Here is an 11861-nt window from a genome sequence, read left to right on the forward strand (position 1 = left end):
GGGGGGGGGGGGGGCTGTACTAACTGCATGACCTGAGGCCCCTCCTTCTTCGAGCTGGGGGTCCTGGCAGCATTGACCTCACAGGGGACTGTGTTGGGTTGCCTCCTTTGGGGAAAGAAGTTAGCACATACAAGCACAGTGTCCGGAACACAGTAGGGGCTTCATATCAGATGGCTTCCTCCCTTCCCTGCTCCACACTCCCCTGCAGCTCGGGCTCACCTGCCTATAGAGGAAGCCCTGAGCAGAGGGTGAAGGGGATGGTGAGAAAGGGCTTTCCTCTGTGTGTAAGGTGGCAGGGCGACATGAAGGCATGGGCTGCCCGCTCTGAACCAGCCCTTCCTCTCCCCAGCCTTCAACTGTGAAATGGGGGTGGGGGTTTGCTCTGGAGGGCCGCCAGGTATCCCCCCTTCCAGCCCAACACATTGTGCATCTCGGCCGGGTCTCTGCCAGGGATCCACAAAATGGGGGCCAGGAGTGGAGCCGTGGTCCTCAGAGAAGAGGCAGCAGTGAGGAGGCAGGGCCTGAGGGAAGGGTAGTGGGGAAGAGGCGGGAGAATCAGGGGCAGGGAGGGAAGGAAGAGGCCCACACTGGGCAGAACAGGGGTGGGAGGAAGCCCCCAGCTCTGCCCTGAGTGCCCCCTCCAGCCCAGCCTGGGGCAGAGGGAGCCGGAGCCCCCCACCTTCCCCTCCTCCTCCTCGCCTCCAGTGAGCGCCGCAGCCTGAATTATGGATGAGGCTCCTTGGGTTACGCTGCTTTTGCACGGCAGCAGCAGCGAGGGCCAGAAATGGCAACAGAGTCACTGTTACGCAGCAGCTGTCACGGAGGGGCCCCCAGCTCAGGGTCCCTCCTCAAGGAACCTGCAGGGAATACCATCGCAGGCTGGGGGAGGTGGGCGGTGGTGGGGGGAGACCTGGGGACAACAGGGAGGCTGTTGGAAGAGAGAAGAGCCTCAAGAGAGAGCAGGGGAGTCTGGATACTAAGGGTGAGTAGGGCCCTTGCCAGTCCCTGCCCAGCGGGACTCAACTCTGGAAGACACCTCGTGCCTGGAAGAGGAGGAACTGACCCCCGGGGTCATCTTGGAGTGCACATCCTCAGTCTGTGTCTCCTGGGATAGCAGTTAGTCCCAGAGGCTGGAGGAAGAGCTCCGTAATCCCCCAGAGAGCCGGTGGCCACTAGGGCTCACATTCTTGTGAGCCTGTGGATAAGGGGTGGGATTAAGGGATCAGAAAAGGATTGGGTTTCCTTTGGTGTCAAGTCCTTGGGGAGGCAGAGCTCAGAGGGTAACTGACAGGAAAGGAAGTGTCCTGGCTGGGCATCAGGAGAATCCTTTATTCTGATCCTTGCCTGGCACCACTTTTCTGTGTGACCTTGGGCAAGTTGCTTGCCCTCTCTGAGCCCCAGCTGTCACCTCTGTTGAACAAATGATCGTACCAGATGAACCTGGAGGACTTAGGCAGCTCTGAAAATGTCCAATTTGAAGCCCTAAACCTCAGTGCTCAGGAAACCTACCGTGGGTCCCCCATTGTGCTCCCACACCCCACCCCTGCGTGGTACAGATGAGGGGTGAGAGACATGCTCCTCCGCCCCACGTGGCTTTGAAAAACTCGGGAGGAGAAAGTAATCGTGAAACGCCGCACGGGGGAGGGGTGAGAAGGGCCGAGAAACGCGGAGGTGGTGTGAACGAATGGAACAGCCGCGCTGTGTCACTGAGTATTACATCACACCCAGCCTACACACGCACGGGGCCCGGCACTCACACACACGCGGGGGACAGCCAGCGCACGCTCGCACGCTCGCACGTACCGCGCAGCGCAGGGAGGGGCCCGGGACAGGGCGATGGGGCCTGGGTTCCTGGGTTGGTGCTGGGAGGCCCCAGAGAGCCAGCAGCCCGGACGGCCAGGACCACCAGGCGCTGGGCATTGGGTCCCCGAATCTGCGCCAGTGTGCTGCCCTGGGGAGGAGACCCCCCAGCACCTGTGACAGCAAGGCCATATTCAGGGCCTGCCGGTGCCATGTGCGAACACCTGGCTCACAGCACTTCATGTAGTAAGCACCTGGCTCCCGGTTTCCCAGAAGCACACACACATGCACGCATCCACACACAGCCACCTCCGGAGTGTGACATCGGCACAAAACAACCTCCTAGGTGTGCAGTTCACAGCCCTGGAGGCCTCACCCTCAGTCACCCACCCCTGAGCCTCTCCTGGGGTCTCTGGATCCACACAGAGCCCCAGGATCTCAGGTCCTTGGGCTGAGCCTTTGAAGGCCTGGGACACTGCTTGAAGCCAAGGGTGCTCCGTTGCTGTGGCCCAGGGACTGAGGCCTGGCTGTGGGAGGCTGGGCTGTCCTCCCTCCAGGCAAGGCTGCCAGAAGAAAGTCCCAGGACTTTGAACGAGAAGAGCCCTAGATGCAGAACGCAGCTTTCTGCATCTCGGGCTCTTCTCGTTCAAAGTCACTTTAAAAAAGTTTTAATTTTTTTCCTAAAGTAACGTTTGAAGATTGGGTATGGTCCACCCTTCTTACCATGTAGATAGAGAAGGAGATGCATGGAGTTAGCCTAAGGACTGGAGGGTCCAGTGCAGGGGGCTGCCACATTCAGAGTTTGGATTCTGCATTCTTTTGGGGAGGACAGCTGATCCTGGTGCATGTGCCTGGTGGCCCTGGGTAGACCCATTGGTCCCTATGGTCCCTCCTGGAGTGTAGAGGCTCTGCTTCCTCCCAGGTAAAACAGCAGGAAGGTGAGGGAGGACTTTGATCACTGGGTTCAGCAAGGCTGGGCCTCAGGAACGCTGTGCACAGGCCTTAGACTCACAGAGTCTTCAGTTAGTTCTAGTCATTCTCAAGTGGGTTGGTTTTTCTCCCCAGGGGACATTTGGCAATGTCTGGAGACATTTCGGTTGTCACAACTGGGGGCAGGGTGCTGCTGGCATCTAGTGGATAGAAGACAGAGCGACTGCTGAACACCCTACATAGGACTGCCCCCACAACAAAGGACTCCTGGCCCACTGTGGACCCTGGGGTGGTGCAGCTCTCACAGTTAGTCTTTTGACATTAATCTCTCAACAAGGTCAAACATGCGGCGGTGAAAGCAAACTAGAATGAAAAGACATGTGATCATCAAACAACTTTATATGCATGGAGGTGCTTCCTACAATGCCTCTTGGTGTTATGTTTTAATATACCTCAAAAAGAAGGTTTGCAGCCTTACCGGGTGGCACACACACCTAGAATCCTAGCTATGCTGGAGGCTGAGATAGGAAGATTGCAAGTTTGAGGCCAGCCTAGGCAACTTAGCCAGACCCTGTCTCAAAATTATACACACACACACACACACACACACACACGCACACACACACAGTAATGGGGATTTGAAACCCATTGGATCCACTCAACCACTGAGCCATATCCCCAGCCCTTTTTATATTTTATTTAGAGACAGGGCCTCACTAAGTTGCTTAGGGCCTCACTAAATTGCTGAGGTTGGCTTTGAACTGGCAATCCTCCTGTCTCAGCCTCCCAAGTCACTGGGATTACAGGTGCGCCACACCGCACCCAGCTAAAACAATCATTTTAAAAAATGAAAAGGGCCGGGGGTGCAGCTCAGTGGTAGAGCACCTTGGGTTGAATCCCCAGTGCCAATAAATAAACAAACAAACAAATAAATAAAAGTTTGCAAGCCTCAAAGGAGCCTCAAGTATGAAGCGGCCAGGCCTCTGCAGACTCTGAGGGGCATCCAGAAGCCCCTGCCTGACATCCTGTGCAGAGACCCGTCTTGGGCGGGTGGGCGCGGCCCCTGGGCCTCCAGCCAGCCCTCACTGGCCCCTCCCCGCAGGTCCCGCCTCAGCCTGCCTGCTGCTGCTGCTCCTGGCCCTGCCCCCTGCAGCCCCCAGCTGCCCCATGCTCTGTACCTGCTACTCGTCGCCGCCCACCGTGAGCTGCCAGGCCAACAACTTCTCCTCGGTGCCGCTGTCCCTGCCGCCCAGCACGCAGCGACTCTTCCTCCAGAACAACCTCATCCGCACTCTGCGGCCCGGCACCTTCGGGCCCAACCTGCTCACCCTGTGGCTCTTCTCCAACAACCTCTCCACCATCTACCCGGGCACCTTCCGCCACCTGCAGGCCCTGGAGGAGCTGGACCTCGGTGACAACCGGCACCTGCGCTCCCTGGAGCCTGACACCTTCCAGGGCCTGGAGCGGCTGCAGTCGCTGCATCTGTACCGCTGCCAGCTCAGCAGCCTGCCCGGGAACATCTTCCGCGGCCTGGTCAGCCTGCAGTACCTCTACCTCCAGGAGAACAGCCTGCTCCACCTCCAGGTGAGCGCCCCGACCCCCCCCCCCCCAGCCCTGTCCCGGGGCTTCCAGTCCCTCCTCTCTCCCAGGACAGCTTCCTGCCTCAGAGTCTCCACGTCTCTCTTTCTCTGCCCCTTTTCTAAGTTTCTGTCCCCTTCACATTCTCAGGGTCTTTCATCTCTTCTGTCTGCCTGCCTCAGTGTGGGTCCCTGTGTGCCCCTCTAGCACCCCAGCCCCCACCTGTCTTCACCTGCCTTTGCCTGTCCCTTCCCGGCCCTCTCTGCCTCTTTCCCTGACTTGCCTTCCCCATCTGTCTGCCTCTGCCTCTTCTGTCTGTCTCCCTTCACACACCCACTCTGCACACTCCCCCATGTCTGTCTGGGTGTGTGGATGTGTCTTTCTGTGATCTCTGCTTTCCCCGCGTTTGCCTTCAGGGGACTGTGCCTTGCGCCAGGCACCCCAGCCCAAAGGGCTCTGTGGTTGCTCTTCTCATCCACCCCCAGGCCCTCCCACAGCACAGGCAAGTGGGGCCAGAGGGCAGAGCACTGCTCTGAGGTCCCAAAGAAGGGCCCACTCTGTCCAGCTCCCTGGATAATAGGACATGGACCGCCCTGCCCTCTCGGGCTTTCTGTTTCCACACCTTTCCTCTCAGTGCAAGGGAGGACAGAACAAAGGGTGAAACGCTGTTACACTCTTACCCAGCCGGAAAAGGAGGCTCTGAAAGCTAAAGGAGTAACAGCAATTGTTATTTATTGTTATTATTATTGATCTAATTGTTGTTTATTGTTGTTGTTATGCTGAGCACCTGACAGTCAGATCCTCCGGGTCTGTTTCCCTGGGAAGCAATAACACACCCTCCAAACCACAGGAGAAGGAAACCTTCCCTGGCTATGCAGCCTCTGGCTGGAAGGGGACAAGGTACCCCCTTCTCCCCCTCCCCACTTAAGCCTGGCAGGCAGGCACCTCCCCCTCCCACCCCAGGGCTGGCTAGATAGTCACCAGTCTGCTGGCTGGAAAACCAGGTCTTCATCGCTGAGGCTCATGATAATAGCAATTGCAATAATAATCTAACAAGCATTTGTCAAGTACCCACAGTGTGCTAGGTGCTGAGAAGACAGTGGTGGACTGAACAGTCCCTGCCTTCACAGAGAGAGCATTTTTATGGGGAGGAAGAGAAGTAAAATGCATAGTGTGCTGGGAAAATGGCTTGTGCTAGTGCGGAAATCATGAGCAGCCGTTGGCACTCAGAGGGTGAGCACTTGACCCGGGTCAACCCTGCCATTCAAAAGGGGGTAACATATTTCAACCTGGGCCTCAGTTTTCCCACCTGTAAATCAGGGGTAGCACAAGCACCCATCTCCTAGGGATTTCATAAGAACTAAATGCATGAATAATTTGTAAGGCACTTAGAATAGTGCTTGGCATACTGTAAGCACTATATAAATGCTTGTTAAAATACTATTTTAAGAAAGAGGAAGGAGCCTTATTTAACACTGGTCTTGGTGAGTTGCCCCAACCTGAACCTCATCCTGGGGATTTAGGTCAAAGTCAAGGACTATACTAAGGCCATGGGTGGGTTCCAGAACACCCCCTCCTTCTTCTTCCTAATGTTTCCCAGAACCACGTGGTTTACAAGGTGCTCCTGACCACCTCAGCTCACTCCCACGACCCTGTTGGGGGCTTGTCTTCACTGTTTCATTTAAATTTTTTGTAGTGGTAGAGGGACAGAATGCCTTTATTATATTCGTTTATTTTTATTTGGTGCTGAGGACCCAACCCAGGGCCTCCCACATGGGAGGCAAGTGCTCTGCCCCTGAGCTACAGCCCCAGCCCTCACCTCACCGTTAACAGTGACAAAGTGGAGGCCAGGGATCCCCAGGACTTTGTAGAGATGTAATCACCTCTAAACACAAATCTCTTATCCATGGTCCTTGTGACTGGGGGCTCCCTGTTCTCACCATCACACTAGCTTTACAGCAGCCTGGCCGCAGGGACAGTTAGGGACACAGGGGACGCAGGATGGAAGTTCCTGAGGCTACACAGTCAGAGGAGTTGCCACTTGAGCTGTACAGGCTGACTGCACTTCAGGGGGATGGTACCCCAAAGTACAGTTGAGTGGGCTTGTTTTTGAAAACCCACACAATGCTGGGCACGGTGGCGCACGCCTGTGATTCCAGCGGAGGCTGAGGCAGGAGGATGGCAAGTTCAAAGCCAGCCTCAGCAAAAGCAAGGAGCTAAGCAACTCAGTGAGCCCCTGCCTCTAAATAAAATGCAAAATAGAGCTAGGGATGTGGCCCAGTGGTTGAGTGCCCCTGAGTTCAATTCCTGGTACCCCCACCCCCCCCAAAAAAAGGAAAAACCCACACTTTGGAGTGTGCCAAACCCACGTTCCAGTCCCAGCTCCTGAACGACTTTGGACAAATCCCCTCACCTCTCAGTCACCATTTCCCTGCTTCTAAGTTGGCAGTCAGGACGTACTTACTACTTATCTCAGTTTTGTGAGGATGAAGTGGAAGCCTACAGAGCCACCCGCCAAAGGCACTATCCTTTTCACTACAGGTTGAGCACCCTGTATCCAAATTGCTTGGGGACCAGGAGCGTTTCAGATTTCAGACTGTTTTGGATTTGGGACTATTTGCATATATACATAATGAGATATCTTGGGGATGGGACCAGAGTCTGAGCAGAAAATTCATTTATGTTTCATATATGCCTATACACATAAGCTGAAGGTAATTTTATACAACATTTAAATAAATTTGCACATGAAACAAAATTTGTTTTGTTTTGTGGGATTGAACCCACGGGCGCTCTACCACTGAGCTAGAGCTGCAGCCCTTTTGATTGTTTTATTTTGAGACAGGGTCTCTCTAAGTTACCCAGGCTGGTGCCGGGAACTTGAAATCCTCTTGCCTGACCTTCTCTGGGATTGCAAGTGTGCACTGTCACATCCACAAGGAACAAAGTTTCATGGTGTGGAATTTTCCACTGTGGCATCATGTCCGTGTGGCCAAACTTTCAGATTTTGTAGCATTTCTGAGTTTAGATTTTCTGATGAGGGTGCTCAACCTGTATTTTCGTTACTCCTGCTACTCCTGGTACTCAACCACTCCTGCAGAGCTCTCCGTCTCCTTCCTTATTCATACATATTACTTGTTCATTGTCTAACCTCAGACGAGTTGTTTCCCCTCTCTGAACCTCAGTTTCCTCATCTGGAATAAGAAAAACAATACCTTCCACCAAGAGTGGATGGACTGAGTAAAGGAGTGAGTGTCCGTAAAACATAGTGTAGTGCTGAATAAATTATGTTAATATGAACGATCCTCCACGGAGTTGCAGGACAAGACAGTAGTCCGGGCCTGGGGTCAGCAAAGGCCCAGACAGAGGGGACCACAGGTGGCACTGGGGAGAGCACTTGTTCTGCACATCCCTGGCATGCAGGGTACAGGGCATCACGGGAAGGAATCACTTCACACTTGGCCCTTTATAGAGGCAGAAAGAGACAGCCTCTGCCTGTGACCTGCCTGCCTGGTGGGAACTAGGCTGGGAGATGCCACAGGCAGGTGAGGAAACCCGTGGGCTGAGGTGAGATCCACAGGGGCAGGTGTGACCCAAGATGGAGCTGGGCCTACCCGAGAAGGGAGGCTTGGAGGAGGCTACCAAAGGGGACCACAGCTTTTCAGGATGTGGCAGGTAGACACGGAAATGGGGTGGGGTGGAGGAACTCACAGATGGTCCGCTGTGGGCCAGGCACGGAGCCAGACGAGTTCATTCAACAACAGATATTTACTGAGCACCTACTACATGCCAGGCAGTGTGCAGGGGTGCCAGGGATTCGGGGAGTGAACAAAACAATGTCCCTGCTCTGCTGGAGACTATTTCCTGTGGGAGGGTAGCCAGAAAATGATAGAGAGTTTATTCTTCCTTTCTCTGTGTGTGGGGGAGAAGGGGTGCTGGGAATTAAACCTGGGGCTTCAGGCAGTGGCTAGGCAAGCGCTCTACCTTCGAGCCACTTCCCAGACCTCGTTCTTCGAGCCATAGCAGCAGCCTGCACAGTGCTTAAGAGCAATCTTTGCACTCAGGCAAGTCTGAGTTTGAATCAATCCCAGCCTCACTTCCCATTTGCTGAGTGGTTTGGGGTAAGTTACTTAACCACTCTGAACCCCCCTGAGGTGGGGGAGGTGTTGTGATGATTAAAGGCAAGAGACTACTTTAAAGGGGCTCAGGTTGATGTCTGGCCCAGCATGAGTACTCGTTGAATAGTAGCTTTCATTTAACTGTTGGCAGCAAGGACACCAACGGAGCCTCAGCAAAACTAAGGCACCAGTCTCAGGTCACCAGCTGGCAAGGGACATAGTGTAGAACTGGCCCAGGTCTGCTCGGCCCCAGAGTGCAGTTGTTCAGAGCCCGATCCCAGGAGTTCGTGTCCACGTACACTCAATGTGAGCTGTTGGGCTCTGGGCAAGTTGCTTCTGTCTCTGAGCCTCCCCCTCCTAGCCTGTGAAGTGGAGGTAATCATCGTATCCGCCTCACAAGGTTGTGGTGATGCAGTTACGACCTAGGCTATGTGCAGCACAGAGCTTGGCACACGGCGGGAGCTCAGCAACTCATCTGCCTGAGGCTGCTGACGCCGATGATGACGATGATGCCCACCACAGACTGGTGAGCACCATGAGCGGGGATGCCTGGCACAGAGGAGGCACTCAAAACAGCTTTGCTGAATGAGTGAGGTACATTTCAGGACTCGCCAACTCATAAATAGCAGATGAGAATGGGACCGTAAAGATCAAGTACCCTGAAAGTCATTTGTTTCAGATGAAAAAAAGAAAAAAAAAAAAAAAAAACAACTGAGGCCCAGAGAGGTGCCTGGAGCTATCCAAGGTCACACAGCCTAGCAGCTAATGTGATTAGTGCCAGGAGCTGGAAGGCTGGAGGGAAGCAAGGTTAAGAACACAGAAGGCTGTCCAGGGAAGGGAGGGGGCAGGGATCCTGCCTTAAGATTCCAAATGGATGCAGAAAGCTGTGAACTGGCCAGTGGGGAGGTGAGGGAAATGTGGTTTTTGAAATGGAAGAGGATGACTTTAGCAGACACTCTCAGCCCAGAGGGAGGGGCGATAGAGAGGGTGATGGGGGAGGGCCTGGGCTGTGAAAGTCAAGAGCTTATTAATGCACAGAGAACCGTTTTAATGGTGGAGAGAGGAAGGACCGGATTTGAGAGCTGCAGCCGAGGAAGTGGCAACGGGATTTGGCAACAGCTTGGATGGGGAAAGGGGGGATGGACCCCAGGGCTGAGGCTCAGGGAGGGGAGGGCAGGACTGTGCAGAGAGACAAAGAGGAGAAGAGCCTGGAATGGAAAATCAGGACTGTGGTCCCTGAACACATGGTCTTCCCTGCCTGACCTTCCCAAGTCCCCAAAGTGCTGATTACCCCCGCTCCTAACCTGCCCTCTCCCATATTGATCCTCTGACCGTACATCTCTGGGTGTGTCCTAGTCTTGATGACGCTCCAGGAAAAAGAGAAACCCTAAATAAGTGAGGGGAAGACATTCCGAGTCCACTCTGGAGGAGGACAGGAGACAAGCAAGGCTGGAGCTAGGCAGGTGCAGGAGCCAGCTGAGGACCCGAACGGGGACTGGGGCTGGGCAGTGGCATCAGGGGGCGGAGAACGCTGGTGTCTGAGGCAGCGAGAAGGTTGAGGGGGACGGATCTCAATGTGGCCAAGAGGAGGGCTCTTGGCAGGCTCAGTTCCTGTGGCAGAGGGCGGAAGCCAGATGGGAGGGGGTGAGAACGCGCAGGAGCAGGGAGGTGGAGCTGGGGGTGGGGGCTGCGAGGCAGTGCCCTCCCCCACCTGAGGCCTCCCACCAGGCTCCTGGGTGGTGTGGACAGGGGATGTCCTCCCCAGGCAGTAGAGGGAGGAAAGCCACAGTCAGGGACCAGGACCCCAGCTGAGCTGTCATGAGAAGGGAGGATGCTTATGTCCCTGAGAGAAGCAGACCTGCTGGGACCTGCTAACTGATGCTGGGGTTCTAGCTGCTTCTCCAATGAGCCCTTCATCTCCCTGGACCTCGGTGCCCTCCCCTGTAAAAAGTGGGTTGTGCTAGTGGATCTTAAAATTAAAATACTAGCTCCCAGATAAGCTGATCCTCAGAATTCCCTGATGAGGGGGTTAAAACGCAGCCAGCGTCCAATGGTCCCCACCCCCACTGTAGATCACACCCACACCTGTTAATTGTGAACTAAATTCTGAATTCCAAGGTCCTTTCCAGCACTCACATGACTCCCCCACCCCCAGGCAACTGGGACAGCTTCTCTAAGGGGTCGAGGGTGCAGGGCAAGCAACTCTTTCTTCCCTTCCCCTGTTTCCCCTAGTGGAGGTGGGGTGGAGCTGATGCCTGGTCCCCTGAATCACCCAGCCTAGCCCTGCTTCCCTGATAACCACCAGTTACTGATGGTGGTCCATGACATACCTGCCAGTACTGGACCTCAACAGTGTGGTAACTTTAGCCCTCAGTCCACTGAGAGTTTTTCTCCCTGATGTGCATATTGAGGAAAGTGAGTCTTGATGGGGTTAAATAACTTGTCCAAAATAACTCGGCCAGGAGAAAGGCAAGCTGGGTTGGGAACCAGGGCTCTAACTCCTGAGCCTGTGGGCTCCTTCCTCCCTGGACTGAGTCCCTGGGTACAGGCACTGTGCTCAGCCTTGGGCTCATATGAACTTCAGGTGAATGGTCTTGTTTGATCCTCAGAACAAACTCACCAGGTGGGGTCACTCATCTCCACTTTACAGAAGAGGAGACAGGTTTGGAGACATTGCTGACTTGGCCAGGTTGACAATAATGACTAACGCGGAGAAAGTGTACCATGGGAAACGGTATTCCAAACACCCTAACGTGCTCTGCTTCATTTAGTCCACACTTCACAGATGAGGAAACTGAGGCACAGGGATACCGAGTGACTAGTATAAGGTGGCAGAGTCACTTAGGGACTGATCCAGGATTTGAAACCAGGAAGTCTGGCTTGCCTGTCTCCATACTTAACCAAACCAGAGATGCCCATTCTCCAAGTGTGGTCCTCCAACAGCCGCATCAGCCTCGCCTGGGAACCTGTCAGGATAGACAGATTCCCAGGCAGCACCCAGAGCCCCAGATCTGCCAGATGGGAAGCCCGGGGCGGTGTTCGGGGATCTGCGCGGGATACACCCTAAGGGTAAGAGCCGCTGACCTCAACGTTCCCGCTTTTTCCGCTGCAAATAGGTTAGAAGAGGCAGAGTTCCAATCCCGGACTCCGAACCCAAAGGTCCAACCCTTTCCACTCTGCCACAGTGCTCCGCTCCTTCCCTCACCCGGGTCCCCACCTCGCTCAGGACCACTCTCTTCTATTCCCGCCCCCACCCAGGATGACCTGTTCGCGGACCTGGCCAACCTGAGCCACCTCTTCCTCCACGGCAACCGCCTGCGGCTGCTCACAGAGCACGTGTTCCGCGGCCTGGGCAGCCTGGACCGGCTGCTCCTGCACGGGAACCGGCTGCAGGGCGTGCACCGCGCGGCCTTCCGCGGCCTCAGCCGCCTCACC

The 11861-nt window shown here is 55.0% G+C and overlaps 1 protein-coding gene across 1 annotated transcript in view; it reads left to right on the plus strand.

Annotated features, from left to right (window-relative positions):
• The window catches only part of Rtn4rl2 (reticulon 4 receptor like 2), a gene marked incomplete at its 3' end in the record, with an annotated part of 15708 nt that extends 3847 nt beyond the window's left edge, over positions 1 to 11861 (plus strand). Inside the window, exons 3-4 of the mRNA XM_048788230.1 lie at positions 3833 to 4314; positions 11685 to 11861. Coding sequence (XP_048644187.1) covers positions 3833 to 4314; positions 11685 to 11861 — 659 coding nt within the window. The remainder of the gene's footprint in view (positions 1 to 3832; positions 4315 to 11684) is intronic.

Source organism: Marmota marmota, unplaced genomic scaffold (genome assembly GCF_001458135.2).
Source record: "Marmota marmota marmota unplaced genomic scaffold, marMar, whole genome shotgun sequence".
In the NCBI taxonomy this organism is placed as follows: Eukaryota; Metazoa; Chordata; class Mammalia; order Rodentia; family Sciuridae; genus Marmota; species Marmota marmota.